This window comes from Salvelinus sp. IW2-2015, linkage group LG33 (genome assembly GCF_002910315.2).
Source record: "Salvelinus sp. IW2-2015 linkage group LG33, ASM291031v2, whole genome shotgun sequence".
Classification (NCBI taxonomy): domain Eukaryota; kingdom Metazoa; phylum Chordata; class Actinopteri; order Salmoniformes; family Salmonidae; genus Salvelinus; species Salvelinus sp. IW2-2015.
Window position 1 is genome coordinate 28,854,840 of NC_036872.1, and position 22,937 is coordinate 28,877,776.

General features: G+C 42.1%; 1 protein-coding gene across 1 annotated transcript in view; it reads right to left on the reverse strand.

The window, feature by feature from the left end:
- The window catches only part of LOC111958242 (zinc metalloproteinase-disintegrin-like berythractivase), a 33,737-nt gene that overhangs the window by 817 nt on the left and 9,983 nt on the right, over positions 1–22,937 (reverse strand). The window contains exons 6-21 of the mRNA XM_023979467.2: positions 14,115–14,298; positions 13,741–13,803; positions 11,986–12,057; positions 8,797–8,966; positions 7,807–7,888; positions 6,450–6,583; positions 5,993–6,170; positions 4,933–5,022; positions 3,523–3,718; positions 3,197–3,302; positions 2,920–3,076; positions 2,689–2,775; positions 2,137–2,230; positions 1,787–1,895; positions 1,523–1,607; positions 1,305–1,394 (exon numbers count right to left, since the gene is read on the reverse strand). Coding sequence (XP_023835235.1) covers positions 1,305–1,394; positions 1,523–1,607; positions 1,787–1,895; positions 2,137–2,230; positions 2,689–2,775; positions 2,920–3,076; positions 3,197–3,302; positions 3,523–3,718; positions 4,933–5,022; positions 5,993–6,170; positions 6,450–6,583; positions 7,807–7,888; positions 8,797–8,966; positions 11,986–12,057; positions 13,741–13,803; positions 14,115–14,298 — 1,897 coding nt within the window. The remainder of the gene's footprint in view (positions 1–1,304; positions 1,395–1,522; positions 1,608–1,786; positions 1,896–2,136; positions 2,231–2,688; positions 2,776–2,919; positions 3,077–3,196; positions 3,303–3,522; positions 3,719–4,932; positions 5,023–5,992; positions 6,171–6,449; positions 6,584–7,806; positions 7,889–8,796; positions 8,967–11,985; positions 12,058–13,740; positions 13,804–14,114; positions 14,299–22,937) is intronic.

Consider the following 22,937-nt stretch of genomic DNA (forward strand, 5'->3'; position numbering starts at 1 on the left):
GAGGAATGTTGCTGCACAGCTATTTTCAGGTCTCTTCAAAGATGTTTGATCGGGTTCAGGTCCGGGCTCTTGCTGGGCCAATCAAGGACATTCAGAGACTTGTCCTGAAACCATTCCTGCATTGTCTTGGCTGTGTGCTTAGGGTCGTTGTCCTGTTGGAAGGTGAACATTTGCCCCAGTCTGAGGTCCTGAGCGCTCTGGAGCAGGTTTCCATCAAGGATCTATCTGTACTTTGCTCCGTTCATCTTTGCCTCTCCTCGCTGCTCTCCAACTTCCTGCCACTGAAAAACATACCCACAGCACGATGCTGCCACCACCATGCTTCACTGTAGGGATGGTCCCAGGTTTCCTCCAGACATGACGCTTGGCATTCAGGCCAAAGAGTTCAATCTTGGTTTCATCAGACCAGAGAATATTGTTCCTCATGGTCTGAGAGTCTTTAGGTGCCTTTAGGCAAACTCCAAGTGGGCTGTCATGTGCCTTTTACTGAGGAGTGGCTTCCATCTAGCCACTCTACCTTAAATGCCTGATTGGTGGAGTGCTGCAGAGATGGTTGTCCTTCTGGAAGGTTTTCCCATCTCCACAGAGGAACTCTAGAGCTATCTCAGTGACCATCGGGTTCTTGGTCACCTCCCTGCCCTGTCCCCTGACTGCTCAGTTTGGCCGGGCGGCCAGCTCTAGGAAGAGTCTTGGTGGTTCCAAACTTCTTCCATTTAAGAATGATGGAGGCCACTGTGTTTTTGGGGACCTTCAATGCTGCAGACTTTTTTTTGGTACCCTTCCCCAGATCTGTGCCTCGACACAATCCTGTCTCGGAGCTCTACGGACAATTCCTTCGACCTCATGGCTTGGTTTTTGCGCTGACATGCACTGGCAACTGAGGGACTTTATATAGACAGGTGTGGGCCTTTCCAAATCATGTCTAATCAATTTAATTTACCACAGGTGGACTCCAAGTTGTAGAAACATCAAGGATGATCAATGGAAACAGGATGCATATGAGCTAAATTTAGAGTCTCATAGAAAAGGGTCTGAATACTTATGTAAATAAGCTATTTCTGTTTATTTTTAATACATTTGTCATTATGGGGTATTGTGTATAGATTGCTGAGTAAATGTTTGTATTCAATCCATTTTAGAATAAGGCTGTAACATAACAAAATGTGGAAAAAGTCAAGTGGTCTGAATACTGAAGGGACTATATATTGAAATCTAATGGATTTCTTTTTTTAAGCCCATTGCATTTGTTTAGGATGTATCCATCATAATAACTAGATGCTGATATTCTCAACCATCACCATTACCTGTCGCATGGCCCTGAAGTCATGGGCTGGGGCTCGTGATAGGTTAGCAGCAGGAGGGGGTGGGGGCGGAGCACCCTTTGGTTGCTTGGGCTGGAAATTGTAAAGAGATGCATTAGCTAATAGGCACAAGTCCAGTTCATGAACACAATAATGATATCAACCAAACCCTACATTAAGATGATACTCTATAAATTAAAAAGGTATTTCACTGTTATTACCTGTGGTGGCATAGCGTTACTGGGGATTGGCAGTTTGTTATTGTGGTCGTTGTACACTTTATTGGTTTTCTGCTGGGTATGGTAGCTGGTAGATGAGCAGACAGTGACATTTTGTATTAATTTAACCTTTATTTATTCTGGAAGTCCCATTTAAGTTCAGAAGACCTCAATTGCCAGGTCTCCCTTGTAAGAGAGTATATTTACATTCATCAAAAGGGTCATCTTGTTGCAAGTCTTTATATATGGTCCACCTAGTGTACTCACCTAGGGAGAGTGGGGGACTGTTGTCTCTTCTTAAGGAACACAGCCACTACCCCAGCAATAGCAGCCAGGAGCAGCAGAGTGACTGTCACTGCAATGGCAATCAGTCCTTCTACAATCACACAGAGAGGGAGACCGTTATGGCAAGGTCTATGAGCTGAATACATGAAAGCACAGACCAAATCTTTTGGCAACACTTTACATGAAGATGTTCAAATACCTGTGTAGTAAAACACTAACACTCTAGTAACATTGTATTGACATGGAAAGTATTATCCCTTTCAACCACTGAAACCATGTTATAAAAAAACTAAGATTTTATGGATGTCTTTAGCAAGGTCTGAAGGGCCTACCTCTGGAGAGACCTGTGAAGCTTTCATCCTTTGTATCGCAGCCGGGAAGTAACCATCCTGGCTCACACTGGCACTCCATTTTGTGATTACACACCTGTAGTGGCACAACACAAACACACACATTATTATAATGGGTTTTCTACAATTCTATTTTATTGTTTGTGGTGTGACCTGGACAGATCTGCCCCAAACCGAGTGAAACGGAGGACATTTGTCAATGGCCTATGTTCCTTATGTAACAGTTTAACTTTAGTACGTCCCCTCGCCCCGACCCGGGCGCGAACCAGGGACCCTCTGCACACATCAACAACAGTCACCCACGAAGCATCGTTACCCATCGCTCCACAAAAGCCGCGGCCCTTGCAGAGCAAGGGGAACCACTACTTCAAGGTCTCAAAGCGAGTGACGTCACCGATTGAAACGCTATTAGCGCGCACCACGGCTAACTAGCTAGCCATTTCACATCGGTTACACTTACTTGGTCCTTGGCTCTTATAAGTCCCCAAGCTCAAAAATACCAGAGACAGGGGCCGCTTGAAGCACTGTACTCACAGCATGTCCTTTACATAGTGCTGAGCAGTTGGTGACTCTAGGTCCGTAGGCTGTCTCAAAATCCACACATTCATTCTGGCTGCACACCTTGGAATAGAAGACGGGGAAATGGGAACAAGGGTTAAGAGTAAATAACACTCACCACATTAAATCTGACGTCTCATTTAATTTCCCCAAAACACAGCTAGAGGTACAGAAGCCTCATTGGGAAAAGCCAAAAAATCACTACACCTTTCCATCATTACACTTGGTCCCAGTGTCCACCTGTCCAAAATCACTGATGTGATCATCGTAGAATGAGGCTTTGCAGTCGGAGAATTTCACCATGCGACCATAGTTGGGGTTGTCGTTACCGTTCTTGCAGAAGAGTTTCCCACACTGCACATCTCTACAGAGGAGAACAACGGGGAAATCATATCAGTGATACACTGCTTCAGTAACGAACACTATAATCTGAGTAGGAAAAACGGTCTATTAAAATAGCATGGTATTGCTTGTCGGGACTCACTGTCTCTGGCAGGGGATGTACTGGTTCTTTGAAGGCCGTCTACAGTAGGCGTAGTACAGTCCTCTGGTGTTCTGCTCATAGCAGTACGTTCTGGCGTTTTCAGCAGCTAAGGAGGGGATAACGCCCAATGTTACACAATGCGTTAGAGTAGTAGTGAAGCTACCATGTGTGTCCTCTGTCTCCACACTAATACACTACAGATGGAAAATGACAGGTATCAGTAAGGTTGCTGTGTGAGAATAGGATCCAGAAGAGCTACCTACATCACCTAAACAGATGAAAGGTGCATCGGTGTTGTTGAGACGGAAGGAAATGCTTTCACTTACATGGTCCATACATTTTCACACACTGGTCGCGGTGCTGTGGACACTGGCCGTTGTTGCAGTACCCACGTCCTCCATCACAGGGAATCCCGTTGACAGTGAAGACGTCCTCGGGACAGTCGGCTGATTTCCCTGTGCAGTATTCTGGCAAGTCACAGTCATCATGCATCATTCTGCACTCTCTGGATGAGGACAATATCTGTGGAGAGAGTTGTTGTTGCCATGTTTCGTATCACTAGCGTGATAGTCTTCCCGCAGCCGACTGCCATGACTATGGCAAGATAGTCTATAAGCTTGGTGAAAGACGTGTCAGGCTGCAACTGCACTCTGAATCTACTCTGTTTGCTGAAATAGAAGTTCAAAACTAGCCTGGCTGACCCGCAGACCCACTTGGGACACAGCAAGCTGCTTTTGCAGTTCTAAACAATACGTATCCAAGACTACGGCATTTTTTTTATTGTGATGCTATGGAAAATATTCTCCTTACAGTAATTCCTTTACTTTTTAAGTTTCATAAAATGAGAGTGAAAGTCAAATGTCTTTAATTTACTTATACATTTGAGTCAAACAATCTTTGACATAGTTATGCGTGTCTGCTGCTGTCCACAAGAGGGCTTTTGTATCAAAGGAACACAGAAGGAAGTAAAGAGTGGACAGAGGGAAGATCTCAAATGCAAACTCCTTGTCTCTTTCTCTAAACCCATTGGAGGAGAAGGTCAGAGGGGAGGGACCTCTGGCTTACTCATCCAATGGGTTTAAGAAGGAGATGAGGAGAGAGGAGTATGTKATTGAGATTTTCCCAGAGCAGAGGCATGGTTGAACTGTGGTCTGCTCTCACCCAGTGGTGGAAAAAGTACTCAATTGTCCTATTTGTGTAAAAGTAAAGATACCTTAACAGAAAATGACTCAAGTGAAAGTCACCCAGTAAAATTCTTCTTGAGCAAAAGTCTAAACGTATTTAGTTTTAAATATACTTAAGTATCAAAAGTATATGTAATTGATAAAATATACTTAAGTATCAAACTACAAGTACAAATCATTTAAAATTCCTTATATTAAGCAATCCAGACCAGATAGACAAACTTAAACATAATTTACAAACGAAGCATGTGTTTAGTGAGTCCGTCAGATCAGAGGAAGTATGGATGACCAGGGATGTTCTCTTGATAAGTGGGAATTATACAATTTTCCTGAGCTGGTAAGCATACAAAATGTAACGAGTACTTTTGGGTGTCAGGGAAAATGTATTGAGTAAAAAGTACATCATTTTCTTTAATAATATAGTGAAGTAAAAGTAAAAGTTGTAAAAAAATATATATATAAATAGTCAATTAAAGTACGGATAGCCCAAAAAACGACTTAGGTAATACTTTTAAGTATTTTTACTTAAATACTTTACACTATTGCTCTCACCTTACAGTTGTCACAGCACGCTCCTGCAGCACACTCTGAGCCCTTAGTCAGTGTGCAGCTGGTGGCATTACAGCATGGGTTTGTACACGCCTATAACAACATCAAACCATACAGTACATGTCATTAAGTCATTTTGATAACTATTTAAATATTGTATCTCAAAATAGTCAAGCCTCTGTGTATGTGTATACTTGGACTAGATACTAAGCGGTTTCCCACTACATATTTACCCCTTAGTGTATTACACCATACTAAGACATACACTAACTAAGTAAAACAAACATTGTACTGTAGTAGGCTATCAAGAGAAACTGGAATTACAGGCCTCTGAAGCAAACAAGACTTGGCAAGAGAGGAGTGGTTCAGCAAGACAGGGACATAATAAGATAGTGTCTTATCAGCCTGACTAACAGGTCTGGACAGATTGACTTGACTAAACCACTCTGTGGATAAATATAATCAAAGTTTCTTATGCCTGCTTACCATATAGGTATGGCTATCATACTGTGCATGGACATGTACAGAATAGCCTGCTGTACTATGCACAAACATGTGAAGCTTGTTGAATTTTATCAATTTGAATCACATCATTGCATTACTGCCATGTCAGTACACTCATTCGAAAGGAAAGGTCCCAAACTTAGTAAACACAGGTTTTTCTGAGGTGGGCGGTGGAGGAGATACATCAGTTATCGGGAAAGGTCTGTGCTTGTCATATACATTCCTTTTGTTTACCCCTAGCCAAGGAAAACAGGTAAGATCAGACAAAGCATAAATCTTATTCCCAGAAGTGTTTGTCTTTATCTGTCTTGTTGAAAAATAAATGTACTCTACATTTGATCAGATACAGTCAAAGATTAAAGTTAACATTTTAGTAAAAGATAGCTTTGAATAATATATATATATATATATATATATTGTAATCACTTGAAAACCTTGTATTAACTTCATGAGAACCAAAATACTTTTGTATGATTTGAATGGTGCATTGCTGATCTAGGATAATGAGAGAAAATATACAAAAGGTGGTGTAAGGAATGTAAATGAAAGGTTCATCCACCTCCAGGGAGCCACAATCACACTGCTCTCCTATCTCCAGGAAGCCATTGCCACACACTGGGGTTGATTCCACATTCCGGTAGTCTGGCTTGTCCAGCAGACACTCAGGGTTACGATTATTCAGAAACCGGTCGTAGTTTACACTACTGCAGCTACTGAATGACTTTGGGATATCCCAGCTGAAAGAAACACTTTAGTTACCCAAATAGGCTATGTTTTCATTTAATAAAACCACTGACACACACCACTGTGCTATTGCTACACAGTCTCATGAGCTATGTTCCATGTAAATGTTTTTGCAATATGGCTGCTCTGTGTGTGTTATGGGCGGAGAACAATGCCTGTAAGTGTTCTTTAATAGAGGTTCCCTCTTCCTTGTACAACACAATCAATCAGATGGTTAATCATTGACACCATTCCAATCTAGTCACAAGATCATATCTCAAAACAGTCCTTACCTGAGGGCCCCAGCCATTATACAACTATTCCCAGAACAAACACAGGCACTGGAGTCATCGTGGTTCATGCCCAGGTTGTGGCCCATCTCGTGGGCCAATGTGGCCCCTACAGCAATGGCCCTGGGGTTGTGATCCTGTAGTAAAACACATAGTTAACATTCACTAAACCTGAATGTATTGGACCATATTTCTCTTGTAAAATAGATTTTATATCAGTGAAACTGATATGGATGCATTGGTTAGTATTTACATTGCTATAGAGTATGAGTTACTGTTCCACTGTATTAAAGTGCACTACAATTGATCTTCCTTTTTGAGATTATCTACATGTTGGTTCATTGGCTAATTTACCATTTGAAATAATTACTTCCTCCATTCACATGATTTTTTTTTGCATTTCCCGTACGTATTTATAAAACGAGTTAATCTTGCAATTCAACACACAATTTCTTCTTTGGAAACGTCACTTCTTGGAAACTTGGTAAAATCTCTCCGTTGTCCCCTTATTGCAATACCACATGAAGCAACATATAGTTGAAATACCTCAAGCAAATACAGTACTATTACCACATTCAAATAATGGCAGCTCATCGTGTATGCAAATGTAGGGAGACGGTCCAAACACTTAAAAGACACACCCTATACCCTCAGCCCTCAAATTAAATGGACACTTCTGATGACGTATCATGATGTCTGACGAGTATACACTTGCAGGCCAAGGGGCGAGGGAGAAAGGAATTATTTTTAAATGGACCACCCTTGGCCTGAAATTTGTCACTTGTGTTTTCAGCCACCGGTAGCTTGTGGATGCTTTATATGCGGTACAGTCAATTATGAATGCATGTCTACTTATATTAAATATATAATTACTAATARACGCATACTGTATGATAGCTAGCAAATTAATTAACTAATGTTAGCCTGCCTAGCTGGAACTTCAAAAGGAAAATGTTTTATTTCTACAATTTCTAAAAGAGACGTGTTTGTGCCATCATGTGCATTAGTAGCACAATTTCTAACTTATTTGCATTCGTTTTTACTTATACTTGTATGTTGACTTCTCCATTGATGTTTTTAAGTTTTCGTGGACTTTTCTTAGCGGATGTACAATCGTCGCAAATTGAATTATGGGGAGTTTCAGGCCCCGGAGTGAACATAATTGTACACTTGTAAACTTGACTAAAAACAAGGGCTGAGGGGCTTACGTTGCAAACATCCCTTGCTTGGCTAATCATTTGGACCGTCCTCCAAGATGGCGACGGGGATTCCCCTAAGGGCATAAGGCGAGGGTAAGTGGATGAGGGTGTGACTTTTCTGAGTTTGAACCACAGCCTAGATCTAATGAAATGTACTTTACCTGCACAATCCCAACGGAATGATCTGAACATAGAGTCCCAATGAAGGCCAGACCCACCGTCGATCCCTCAAAGTCAATGCCACTGAAACACAGGGAACAAGAAACATATGAACCCCACATATGTATATATATATCAAGGACCCATACATGTCACATACTCTTGTTATGAATTCTTAAATGTGGGTCTATCAATAATAACAACGTTCCAAACCAAGATGACCTCCTTATCAGGTGACCCATCAGCTGATTGTCACCCGACCCTATTTAGCTGTCTGACAAGCACACCAATAGAGAATGATAGAGGCCTCTAGTGTCCAAAAGCCTTCCACCATTTTAATGTAGTCAACTGGGTGGGACATCCAACTTCAATGGCTAATCTCTCCCGGTGATCTTGTTGGAGTCATGTCATTGGAGGACGTCCGGTATGCGCTCTTGTGTTATCTGCCTCTTTGATGTGTTATATTTAAGCAATAAGGCACGAGGGGGTGTGGTATATGGCCAATATACCACGGCTAAGGGCTGTTCTTAAGCACGACGCAACGCAGAGTGCCTGGATYCAGCCCTTAGCCGTGGTATATCGGCCTTATACTACAAACCCCCAAGGTGCGTTATAGCTATAATAAACTGGTTACCAATGTAATTAGAGCAGTAAAAATACAGGTTTTGTAATACCCGTGGTATACGGTCTGATATACCATGGCTGTCAGCCAATCAGCATTCAGGGCTCGAACCACCCAGTTTATAATCCTGTTTATCTTGTACTCAACTCAAACCTTGAGAGCCTCACAGATATGTGTTTAATCAGAGAGTCAGAGATAGAGGTGAGGCACTTTAGATGAACAATTCCATTTATTTGAGTTAGCTGATTAAGTGTGCGTTGTGGGGTATCTGATGAAGTGTGCATTGTAGCCTCCTTGAAGGTGTGTCCAGGCCTACCTGATGAAGTGTGCGCTGGGGCCTTCCTAATAAGTTGTGTACGTCGTGACCTACCTGATGAGGTGTGCGTTGTCATGACGCTTGGTGTTGACCAGGTCGCTGTTCCTCCACTTGGTAAAGGCATCCAGGGTGGCACCAGCAGGGGCGGTCACTGATATCTTATCATTGTCTGTCCACACCTCCAGACCAACCAAGGCAATGAAGGTGTTGAGGGGCTTGTATACCTGCAGGCAGATTAATTGCATGGTGAGGTGAGACTCTCCCCATTAAAACAAGTAGTATTTTACCCGGACACAGATTAAGAATAGTCATGGACTAAAACAAATGTAGATAGGTTCTCCGTTGAGTTTACTTTTTTGGTCTTTTTTGTCTAGGCTTAATCTGTGTCCTGGAAACCGGCCTTAACAGTTCATAACAGTTCATTGTTCTCTAAGATACCGCACGGCAAGCGGTACTGGAGCGCCAGGTCTAGGATCAAAAGGCTCCTTAACAGCTTCTACCCCCAAGCCATAAGACTGCTGAACAGTCGCTGTTTATTATCTACAGTTGAAGTCGGAAGTTTACATACACCTTAGCCAAATACATTTAAACTCAGTTTTTCACAATTCCTGACATTTAATCCTTGTAAAAATTCCCTGTCTTAGGTCAGTTAGGATCACCACTTTATTTTAAGAATGTGAAATGTCAGAATAATAGCGGAGAGAATGATTTATTTCAGCTTTTATTTCTTTCATCACATTCCCAGTGGGTCAGAAGTTTACATACACTCAATTAGTATTTGGTAGCATTGCCTTTAAATAGTTTAACTTGGGTCAAACGTTTTGGGTAGCCTTCCACAAGCTTCCCACAATAAGTTGGGTGAATTTTGGCCCATTCCTCCTGACAGAGCTGGTGTAACTGAGTCAGGTTTGTAGGCCTCCTTGCTCGCACACGCTTTTTCAGTTCTGCCCACAAATGTTCTATAGGATGAGGTCAGGGCTTTGTGATGGCCACTCCAATACCTTGACTTTGTTGTCCTAAAGCCATTTTGCCACAACATTGGAAGTATGCTTGGGGTCATTGTCCATTTGGAAGACCCATTTGCGACTAAGCTTTAACTTCCTGACTGATGTCTTGAGATGCTGCTTCAATATATCCACAATTTCCCTACCTCATGATGCCATCTATTTTGTGAAGTGCACCAGTCCCTCATGCAGCAAAGCCACCCCTGTGCTTCACGTTTGGGATGGTGTTCTTCGGCTTGCAAGCCTCCTCCTTTTTCCTCCAAACATAATGATGGTCATTATGGCCAAACAGTTCCATTTTTGCTTCATCAGACCAGAGGACATTTCTCCAAAAAGTTTGATCTTTGTCCCCATGTGCAGTTGCAAACCGTAGTCTGGCTTTTTTATAGCGGTTTTGGAGCAGTGGCTTCTTCCTTGCTGAGCGGCCTTTCAGGTTGTGCAAATATAGGACTCGTTTTACTGTGGATATAGAAATGTTTGTACCTGTTTCCTCCAGCATCTTTACAAGGACCTTTGCTGTTGTTCTGGGATTGATTTGCACTTTTCGCACCAAAGTACATTCATCTCTAGGAGACAGAACGCCTCTCCTTCCTCAGCGGTATGACGGCTGCGTGGTCCCATGGTGTTTATACTTGCAAACTATTGTTTGTACAGATGAATGTGGTACCTTCAGGCGTTTGGAAATTGCTCCCAAGGATGAACCAGAGTTGTGGAGGTCTACAATCTTTTTTTATGAGGTCTTGGCTGATTTCTTTTGATTTTCCCATGATGTCAAGCAAAGAGGCACTGAGTTTGAAGGTATGCCTTGAAATATATCTACAGGTACACCTCCAATTGACTCAAATGATGTCAATTAGCCTATCAGAAGCTTCTAAAGCCATGACATAATTTTCTGGAATTTTCCAAGCTGTTTAGGCAGTCAACTTAGTGTATGTAAACTTCTGACCCACTGGAATTGTGATACAGTGAATTATAAGTGAAATAATCTGTCTGTTAACAATTGTTGGAAAGATTACTTGTGTCATGCACGAAGTAGATGTCCTAACCGACTTGCCAAAACTATAGTTTGTTTACAAGAAATTTGTGGAGTGGTTGAAAAACGAGTTTAATGACTCCAACCTAAGTGTATGTACACTTCTGACTTCAGCTATCTGCATAGTCACTATACAAATTACCTCGACTAACCTGTACCCCCGCACACTGACTCGGTACCGGTTCCCCCTGTATATAGCCTCATTATTGTTATGTAATTTTCTTCTGTTACTTTTTTTTTAATCACTTTAGTTTATATTTTCTTAAGTCTATTTCTTGAACTGCATTGTTGGTTAAAGGCTTGTAAGTAAGCATTTCACGGAATGTGACAAATTAAATTCTATTTGATTTGATATGATATGATTTAAAAATAATGGCTGGACATGCAGATAAATGAAGGTCAGATAAATAAATAGGCGTTTTTTCTGGAGTCTCACGACTGATAGGGTTCAAATATAGTGAGGTTTCAGTTGAATGACCTTCACAAGGCAGAGAAGAAAACAAGTACTGTACAAGCAGAGGCAGAATACAAAAAGGTGAGGATTCTTTTTTAACATGGTGTTGGGTGACCAGACAGCAGGAACATGCTCCTGTCTAGGTGCTTTTAGCGACGCAGGTCTATTTACATGCAATAGTGTTGCTTTGAATTGTATTGGGTTGCACAAAAACAGTCCGTGGGAAGCCAGAAGATAAATACAATTCCATTTCAACTTCATGTGCCGGTGGGCAGGACGGTTGGTCTAAAAAATAATATTATTAAACAGACTTTCCAAACGTGGATCTGTTGTAGACCCATTTTCTCTGTGCTTATCTCATGTCAAAATAAAAGTCCTGCACATGTGCCATATGTGGAATAAAATGTTAAACTTATGGGGAACTTTTTTTTTTTTTTTTTTGAGGTAAGCGGAGAGAAAGTGGGTGTACAACAGAAAGCCTGTTTAATAATATGGTCCTTTAGATATTTTGTCTCAAATTCCCCCATCATAATGATGCTGTTCCCACTGGCACAGTAAGTTGGAATGGAATTACATTTCACTTCTGGCTTCCCATGGACTGTTTTTGTGGAACCAAATAAAATTGAAAGCAACTCTAGTGTATGTAAATAGACCTATGTTGCTAAAAGCACCCACTGTAGGTCCTGTTGGGGATCTTATACGGGATTTACTGGCAGTTTGCTAATACTGCCACCTTGCAGGGACTGACTCACCATGTTGACAAAGTTGACCACTTCAAATATCCTCTTACGCAGCTCTCTGAGGTTACTCTTCATGTTCTTGTACTGAAATAGCATCATGTTTTAGTACAATCACAAGAGAACAGTGGAGATCCTGTTTCACAATACATTACTCACTACTGACTCATTAGATACTGTATACTGAACAAAAATATAAACGCAATATGCAACAATTTCTAAGATTTTACTGAGTTAATTTAAAGAAATCAGTCAATTGAAATAAATCCATTAGGCCCCAATCTATGGATTTAACATGACTGGGAATACAGATATGCATCTGATGGTCACAGATACTTTAATAAAAATAGGTAGGGGCTAGGATCAGAAAACCAGTCAGTATCTGGTGTGACCACCATTTGGCTCATGCAGCGCGACACATCTCCTTCACATAGAATTGACTGTGGCACGTGGAATGTTGTCCCACTCCTCTTCAATGGCTGTGCGAAGTTGCTTGATATTGGCAGGAACTGGAACACATCCCAAACATGCTCAATGGGTGACATGTCTGGTGAATGTGCAGGCCATGGAAGAATTGTGTACAGATCCTTGCAACATGGGGCCAGGCATTATCATGCTGAAACATGAGGTGATCGCGTTGGATGAATGGAATGACAATGGGCCTCAGGATCTCTTCATGGTATCTCTGTGCATTCAAATTGCCATCGATAAAATGCAATTGTGTTCATTGTCCGTAGCTTATACCTGCCCATGCCATAAACCCACCGCCACAATCAGGCACTCTGTTCACAACATTGACATCAGCATACCACTCACTCACACAATGCCATACACGCTGTCTGCCATCTGCCTGGTACAGTTGAAACCGGGATTTGTCTGTGAAGAGCATAATTCTCCAGTGTGCCAGTGGTCATCGAATGTGAGTATTTGCCCGCTGAAGTCGGTTACAACGGCAGTCAGGTCAAGGCCCTGGTGAGGACGACGAGCACGCAGGTGAGCTTCCCTGAGATGGTTTCTGACAGTTTGTGCAGAACTTCTTCGGTTGTGCAAACCCCCAGTTTCATCAGCTGTCTGGGTGGCTCATCCCAGACCATTCTGCAGGTGAAGAAGTCAAATGTGGAGGTCCTGGGCTTGGCATGGTTACACATCGTCTGCGGTCGTGAGGCCAGTAGGACATACTGCCAAATTTTATAAAACGACGTTGGAGGTGGCTTATGGTAGAGAAAGGAACATTCAATTCTCTGGCAACAGCTCTGGTGGCCATTCCTGCAGTCAGCATGCCAATTGCATGCTCCCTCAAAACTTAAGACATATGTGGCATTGTGTTGTGTGACAAAACTGCACATTTTAGAGTGGCATTTTATTGCCCCCAGCACAAGGTGCACCTGTGTAATGATCATGCTGTTTAATCAGCTTCTTGACATGCCACACCTGTCAGGATTATCTTGGCAAAGTAGAAATGCTCATGAACAGGGATGTAAACAAATTTGTGCACCACATTTTACAGAAATAAGGTTTTTGTGCCTATTGGAACAATTCTGGGATCTTTTACTTCAGGTCATGAAACATGGGACTAACACATTACATGTTGTATTTATATTTTTGTTTATTATAGATATAGGTTGGTTTGATCTAAATACAATTAGGTCAAGTAATGGCCAATTAAATAATGTTAATGAAATATTGAAGTATGAAATGATCAAGTGCATTGTGTTGATTCTGGTAAAGGTGGGACTTGTATTTCTGATGTATTTGTCTGCAAGTTCTTACCTCACGGTTGTCTGCAACGAGGACGAGCTCAACATACTTTTGCTGTTGAAGTAGAGATGGACCCTAATAAACAGGAAACCATTGTTGTAATATATATGGTTCATTTCTTTTTAGGAAGGAAGTGGAGTGTGCTCATCCAACTTGAGTCGAGGTGCATCCCCAAAAATGTGATCATCATTGAAAATAAAAAGGTACAACCCACGCTTACCATTAAAAACTCAATGTTTTTTCAAAGGTTGACGTTTCAGCTATCAATGACCTTCATTAGAACACATAATTTCCTGTTCTGCTATTTCTGTTTTGATGTGAGATACCACATCAGACTATATTTAAATTGGGAAATTTCAAATATATTAATAGATTGTATGTCTTACTGAGGCTCGAGAGCGGCTCTTGCTAGTTATGGGAGGGTAGTCTGCATTCCAGCTAGTGTTGGTGACTCCACACACCACAGGCTTGGGGCTCTGGTCCTCGTATTTTAGCACTGCGTGATCGCCATCATCCCCCCCTGACAGAGGCTCAATCAGGTACCTTTGGGCGGCTGTTCTGAAATATCCCCTAAAATAAAAACATATAATAGACATGACACAACTGATTTGGGGTATAGAATAGTGTTTCACTGTGGACTTACACTACTGGTCAAAAGTTTTAGAACACCTACTTATTCAAGGGTTTTCTTTATTTTTACTATTTTCTACATTATAGAAATACATCAAACTATTAAATAACACATATGGAATCATGTTGTAACCAAAAAAGTGTCAAACAAATCAAAATATATTTTAAATTTGAGATTCTTCAAATAGCCACCCTTTGCCTTGATGGCAGCTTTGCACACTCTTGGCATTCTCTAAACCAGCTTCATCTGGAATGCTTTTCCAACAGTCTTGAAGGAGTTCCCACATGTGCTGAGCACTTGTTGGCTGCTTTTCCTTCACTCTGCGGTCCGACTCATCCCAAACCATCTCAATTTGGTTGAGGTCGGGGGATTGTTAGGGTAATTTCAGTGTAGGAAAGGATGAAACAGCGTCTGTGCCACCAGTAAGTACAGATAGTAGTATAAATCCCCTCGCACAGTCCCCGCAGCCGGACAACTTTCTCATGGCTTCTGGAGGGAAATGCTGTAGGAATGCTCAACCGGTGTCGCTCATTCAGCCGACAGAAACTTTCAARCGGTTTTCCCCATTAAGCYGCYAGTCGGAGTCTGAGGCCGAGCCTTCTCTTGTCTCTACTCCTCSDGTTACGGGGTCTGAGACGCCGAAGGCTCCCACCATTAGCTCTGACAAATTGAAAACCCTAGTCATTGGCGACTCCATTACCCGCAGTATTAGACTTAAAACGAATCATCCAGCGACCATACACTGTTTACCAGGGGGCAGGGCTACCGACGTTAAGGCTAATCTGAAGATGGTGCTGGCTAAAGCTAAAACTGGCGAGTGTAGAGAGTATAGAGATATTGTTATCCACGTCGGCACCAACGATGTTAGGATGAAACAGTCAGAGGTCACCAAGCGCAACATAGCTTCAGCGTGTAAATCAGCTAGAAAGATGTGTCGGCATCGAGTAATTGTCTCTGGCCCCCTCCCAGTTAGGGGGAGTGATGAGCTCTACAGCAGAGTCTCACAACTCAATCGCTGGGTGAAAACTGTTTTCTGCCCCTCCCAAAAGATAGAATTTGTAGATAATTGGCCCTCTTTCTGGCTCACCCACAAACAGGATCAAGCCTGGCCTGCTGAGGAGTGACGGACTCCATCCTAGCTGGAGGGGTGCTCTCATCTTATCTACCAACATAGACAGGGCTCTAACTCCTCTAGCTCCACAATGAAATAGGGTGCAGGCCAGGCAGCAGGCTGTTAGCCAGCCTGCCAGCTTAGTGGAGTCTGCCACTAGCATAGTCAGTGTTGTCAGCTCAGCTATCTCCATTGAGACTGTGTCTGTGCCTCGACCTAGGTTGGGCAAAACTAAACATGGCGGTGTTCGCCTTAGCAATCTCACTAGGATAAAGACCTCCTCCATTCCTGCCATTATTGAAAGAGATCGTGATACCTCACATCTCAAAATAGGGRTACTTAATGTTAGATCCCTCACCTCAAAGGCAGTTATAGTCAATTAACTAATCACTGATCATAATCTTGATGTGATTGGCCTGACTGAAACATGGCTTAAGCCTGATGAAGTTACTGTGTTAAATGAGGCCTCACCTCCTGGTTACACTAGTGACCATATCCCCCGTGCATCCCGCAAAGGCGGAGGTGTTGCTAACATTTACGATAGCAAATTTCAATTTACCAAAAGAAGATGACGTTTTCGTCTTTTGAGCTTCTAGTCATGAAATCTATGCAGCCTACTCAATCACTTTTTATAGCTACTGTTTACAGGCCTCCTGGGCCATATACAGCYTTCCTCACTGAGTTCCCTGAATTCCTATCGGACCTTGTAGTCATAGCAGATAATATTCAAATTTTTGGTGATTTTAATAGTCACATGGAAAAGTCCACAGACCCACTCCAAAAGGCTTTCGGAGCCATCATCGACTCAGTGGTTTTTTTCCAACATGTCTCTGGACCTACTCACTGCCACTGTCATACTATGGACCTAGTTTTGTCCCATGGAATAAATGATGTAGATCTTAATGTTTTTCCTCATAATCCTGGACTATCGGACCACCATTTTATTACGTTTGCAATCGCAACAAATAATCTGCTCAGACCCCAACCAAGGAGCATCAAAAGTCGTGCTATAAATTCTCAGACAACACAAAGATTCCTTGATGCCCTTCCAGGCTCCTTCTGCCTACCCAAGGACGRCAGAGGACAAAAATCAGTTAACCACCTAACTGAGGAACTCAATTTAACCTTGCGCAATACCCTAGATGCAGTTGCATCCCTAAAAACTAAAAACATTTGTCATAAGAAACTAGCTCCCTGGTATACAGAAAATACCCGAGCTCTGAAGCAAGCTTCCAGAAAATTGGAACGGAAATGGCGCCACACCAAACTGGAAGTCTTCCGACTAGCTTGGAAAGACAGTACCGTGCAGTATCGAAGAGCCCTCACTGCTGCTCGATCATCCTGTTTTTCCAACTTAATTGAGGAAAATAAGAACAATCAATTTAGTTTGATACTGTCGCAAAGCTAACTAAAAAGCAGCATTCCCCAAGTGAGGATGGCTTTCACTTCAGCAGTAATAAATTCATGAACTTCTTTGAGGAAAAGATCATGATCATTAGAAAGCAAATGACGGACTCCTCTTTAAATCTGCATATTCCTCCAAAGCTCAGCTGTCCTGAGTCTGCACAACTCTGCCAGGACCTAGGATCAAGAGAGACACTCAAGTGTTTTAGTACTAAATCTCTTGACACAATGATGAAAATAATCATGGCCTCTAAACCTTCAAGCTGCATACTGGACCCTATTCCAACTAAACTACTTAAAGAGCTGCTTCATGTGCTTGGCCCTCCTATGTTGAACATAATAAACGGCTCTCTATCCACCGGATGTGTACCAAACTCACTAAAAGTGGCAGTAATAAAGCCTCTCTTGAAAAAGCCAAACCTTGACCCAGAAAATATTTAAAAAACTATCGGCCTATATCGAATCTTCCATTCCTCTCAAAAAATAAATAAAAAGCTGTTGCGCAGCAACTCACTGCCTTCCTGAAGACAAACAATGTATACGAAATGCTTCAGTCTGGTTTTAGACCCCATCATAGCACTGAGACTGCACTTGTGAAGGTGGTAAATTACCTTTTAATGGCGTCAGACCGAGGCTCTGCATCTGTCCTTGTGCTACTAGACCTTAGTGCTGCCTTTGATACCATCGATCACCACATTCTTTTGGAGAGATTGGAAACCCAAATTGGTTCTGGCCTGGTTTAGATCTTATCTGTCAGAAAGATATCAGTTTGTCTCTGTGAATGGTTTGTCCTCTGACAAATCAACTGTACATTTCGGTGTTCCTCAAGGTTCCGTTTTAGGACCACTATTGTTTTCACTATATATTTTACCTCTTGGGGATGTCATTCGAAAACATAATGTTAACTTTCACTGCTATGCGGATGACACACAGCTGTACATTTCAATGAAACATGGTGAAGCCCCAAAATTGCCCTCGCTAGAAGCCTGTGTTTCAGACATAAGGAAGTGGATGGCTGKAAACHTTCTACTTTTAAGCTCGGACAAAACAGAGATGCTTGTTCTAGGTCCCAAYAAACAAAGAGATCTTCTGTTGAATCTGACAATTAATCTTGATGGTTGTAAAGTCGTCTCAAATAAAACTGTGAAGGACCTCTGCGTTACTCTGGACCCTGATCTCTCTTTTGACGAACATACCAAGCCTGTTTCAAGGACAGCTTTTTTCCATCTACGTAACATTGCAAAAATCAGAAACGTTCTGTCCAAAAATTATGCTGAAAAATTAATCCATGCTTTTGTTACTTCTAGGTTAGACTACTGCAATGCTKTACTTTCCGGCTACCGGATAAAGCACTAAATAAACTTCAGTTAGTGCTAAATATGGCTGCTAGAATCCTGACTAGAATGAAAAAAATTGATCATATTACTCCAGTGCTAGCCTCCCTACACTGGCTTCCTGTTAAGGCAAGGGCTGATTTCAAGGTTTTACTGTTAACCTACAAAGCGTTACATGGGCTTGCTCCTACCTATCTTTCCGAGTTGTTCCTGCCGTACATACCTACACGTACGCTACGGTCACAAGACGCAGGCCTCCTAATTGTCCCTAGAATTTCTAAGCAAACAGCTGGAGGCAGCACTTTCTCCTATAGATCTCCATTTTTATGGAATGGTCTGCCTACCCATGTGAGAGACGCAGACTCGGTCTCAACTTTTAAGTCTTTACTGAAGACTCATCTCTTCAGTGGGTCATATGATTGAGTGTAGTCTGGCCCAGGAGTGTGAAGGTGAACGGAAAGGCTCTGGAGCAACGAACCGCCCTTGCTGTCTCTGCCTGGCCGGTTCCCCTCTCTCCGGTGGGATTCTCTACCTCTAACCCTATTACAGGGGCTGAGTCACTGGCTTACTGGTGCTCTTTCATGCCGCCCCTAGGAGGGGTGCGTCACTTGAGTGGGTTGAGTCACTGACGTGATCTTCCTGTCTAGGTTGGCGCCCCCCCCTTGAGTGGTGCCGTGGCGGAGATCTTTGTGGGCTATACTCGGCCTTGTCTCAGGATGGTAAGTTGGTGGTTGAATATATCCCTCTGGTGGTGTGGGGGCTGTGCTTTGGCAAAGTGGATGGGGTTATATCCTTCCTGTTTGGCCCTGTCCGGGGGTATCATCGGATGGGGCCACAGTGTCTCCTGACCCCTCCTGTCTCAGCCTCCAGTATTTATGCTGCATTAGTTTATGTGTCGGGGGGCTAGGGTCAGTTTGTTATATCTGGAGTACTTCTCCTGTCTTATCCGGTGTCCTGTGTGAATTTAAGTATGCTCTCTCTAATTCTCTCTTTCTTTCTCTCTCTCGGAGGCCCTGAGCCCTAGGACCATGCTCAGGATGACCTGGCATGATGACTCCTTGCTGTCCCAGTCCACTGGCCGTGCTGCTGCTCCAGTTTCAACTGTTTCTGCCTGCAGCTATGGAACCTGACACTCGTTAGGACAGTGCTACCTGTCCCAGACCTGCTGTTTTAACTCTCTAGAGACCGCAGGAGCGGTAGAGATACTCTTATGATCGGCTATGAAAAGCCAACTGACATTTACTCTGAGTGCTGACTTGCTGCACCTCGACAACTACTGTGATTATTATTATTTGACCATGCTGGTCATTTATGAACATTTGAACATCTTGGCATAGTTCTGTTATAATCTCCACCGGCACAGCCAGAAGAGGACTGGCCACCCTCATAGCCTGGTTCTCTCTAGGTTTCTTCCTAGGTTTGGCCTTTCTAGGGAGTTTTTCCTAGCCACCGTGCTTCTACACCTGCATTGCTTGCTGTTTGGGGTTTTAGGCTGGGTTTCTGTACAGCACTTGAGATATAGCTGATGTCAAAGGGCTATATAAATAAAATTTGATTTGATTTGATTGTGGAGGCCAGGTCATCTGATGCGCATGCACTCCATCACTCTCTTTCTTGGTAAAATAGCCTTAAAAGCCTGGAGGTGTGTTGGGTCATTTCCTGTTGAAAAACAAATGATAGTCTCACTAAGCCCATACCAGATGGGATGGCATATCGCTGCAGAATGCTGTGGTAGCCAAGCTGGTTAAGTGTGCCAATTCTGAATACTTCACAGACAGTGTCACCATCACACCAGAACACCTCCTCCTCCATTCTTTACGGTGGAAATACACATGCGGAGATCATCCGTTCACCCACACCGCATCTCACAAGACACGGCGGTTTGAACCAAAATCTCCCATTTGGACTCCAGACCAAAGGACGAATTTCCACCGGTCTCATGTCCATTGTTTGTTTTATTTTGGCCCAAGCAAGTCTCTTCCTCTTATTGGTGTCCTTCAGTTGTGGTTTCTTTGCAGCAATTTGACCATGAAGGCCTGATTCACACAGTCTCCTCTGAACAGTTGATGATGAGTGTGCTGTTACTTGAACTCTGTGAAAAATGTATTTGGCCTACAATTCTGAGGCTGGTAACTCTAATGAACCTATCCTCTGCAGCAGAGGTAACTCTGGGTCTTCCTTTTCTGTGGCGTCCTCATGAGAGCCAGAGCCAGTTTCATCATAGCGCTTGATGGTTTTTGAAACTGCACATTAAGAAACTTTCAAAGTTCTTGAAATTTTCCGTATTGACTGACTTAAAGTAATGATGGACTGTCGTTTCTCTTTGCTTTTTTAGGCTGTTCTTGCATAAATGGATTTGGTCTTTTACCAAATAGGGCTGTCTTCAGTAATCCACCGTCCAACACAACTGTATGGCTCAAACGCATTAAGAGCATCAATTCCACAAATTATCTTTTAAGAATGCACATCTGTTAACTTCTTCGGGTAGGGGGCAGCATTTTCACTTTGGATACATAGCATGCCCAAATTCAACTGCCTGCTACTCATCCCAGAATATAAGAAAACACTCTGAAGTTTCAAAAACTGTTTGAATCATGTCTGTGAGTATAACAGAACCTATGTAGCAGGCAAAACCCGAGGACAAACCATTCAGATTTCTTTTTTTTGAGGTCACTGTCTTTTCATGAGTTTCATTGGACACCAGATTTCTAAGGGATTGTTTGCAGTTCCTACCTTCCACTGGATGTCACCAGTCTTTGGAAATTGGTTGAGGTTATTCCTTTGTGTAATGAAGAAGTACGGCCATCTTAAATGAGGATCACTTGAAGTAAATTGTTTGAGAGAGGCAACATTACCAGAAAAGTTTCGTCAGTTTGTTTTCTTTTTGTATTGAACACAAGCATCCGTCTTCAATTTGATCGATTATTAACTTTAAAAATACCTAACGTTGTATTACAAAAGTAGTTTGAAATGTTTTGGTAAAGTTTACATGTAACTTTTGATATATTTTGTAGTGACGTTGCGCAAGTTGGAAGCTGTGTTTTTCTGGATGAAACGCGCAATAATTGACATTTTGGATATATATCGACGGAATTAATCGACAAAAGGACCATTTGTGATGTTTATGGGACATATTGGAGTGCCAACAAAAGAATTCGTCAAAAGGTAAGGCATAATTATATTTTTATTTCTGCGTTTTGGTGTCGTGCTGCAGTGTTGAAATATGCTACTCTCTTTGTTTACTGTTGTGCTATCATCAGATAATAGCATCTTATGCTTTCGCCGAAAAGCCTTTTTGAAATCTGACATGTTGCTGCTGGATTCACAACGAGTGTAGCTTTAATTTGGTATCTTACATGTGTGATTTAATGAAAGTTTGATTTTTATAATTTTATTTGAATATGGCGCTCTGTATTTTCCCTGGCTATTGGCCAGGTGGGACGATTGCGTCCCACCTACCCCAGAGAGGTTAATGAAGCCTCATGAAGCTGTTTGAGAGAATGCCAAGAGTGTGCAAGGCTGTCATCAAGGCAAAGGTGGATATTTGAAGAATCTCAAATATAAAAATATATTTTGATTTGTTTAACACTTTTTTGGTTACTCATGATTCCATATGTGTTATTTCATAGTTTTGATGTCTTCACTATAATTCTACAACATGAAAAATGTAAAAATAAAGAAAAACCCTTGAATGAGTAGGTGTTCTAAAACTTTGACCTGTAGTGTATATGCTGTAGAAATGTGGGGCTGCCTACCTGAGTCATCGCAGGTGCTCATGCTAACCGTTGACTCACTGTCATTCACAATAGTGCCGTGGTAGAGCAGTGGTCCTGGAGAAGAGAATGAATTAAAAGGTTTAAGGGCTTCTAATCAAGACACTTCTACACAGCTCCTGCTACCTATCAAGGGTTTGTTAAATCACTACCACATCCTGAGGCGTAGAGGTGACTGGTGTACCATCCTCAGTGTAGTAAGTCTCACTATAGTCGTTGGTGAGTAATTCACTGAGGGAACCAAAATAAAGTTATTCATTACATTATTTCATCGGCACTACATGTTCAAAGGAATTCATGCTGTGGTAAACAAAATTGTGTCATTCCATTAATGACGCTTGACAATGATGCAGTGTGTGATTATAAAGGAGAACTGAAAATTACACTGTGGTAAGACAGTTCTCTACATACTGACCGTTCTTGTTAAGGAGAATGATGAAGCATGTGATCATTCTACTGATGTTGTGTAAGGTTAACATTTAGGAGAAAAAGATTGAAGGTGCTTTTGTACATACCCATTCTTCTCCGATGCATCTCAATGTCTTCCACTACTTCGTCACATCTCCCATTGCGATTACGTGTCATAGAGTTTGTACCAGTCGTGGCACATGACTGATGGAGAGAAAGATTGAGGTCACACTGTTTGATATATAGTATTAGCCTATCAAACAAACTGATCTGTTGAAATAGTAAGCACGTAGTGCATTAGGATGATAAACGGGTGTAGTGTGTACGTTAAGTTTAAGTGTGAGGCTTGTAGAGATCAATATAGTGAATGTTTACTAGATAGACTGTAGATACTCTGTAAAGCAGCTATAGATGGACTATCCAATAAAAAGTGTTCCGAGAATTAGGATTAGTTGATCCAACTAGATCAGTATAGATTCTCACTCCAACTACATTAACATGGTGATTCTTCACCATTTTAATTATTTTACAATTTACAAGGCATTTTA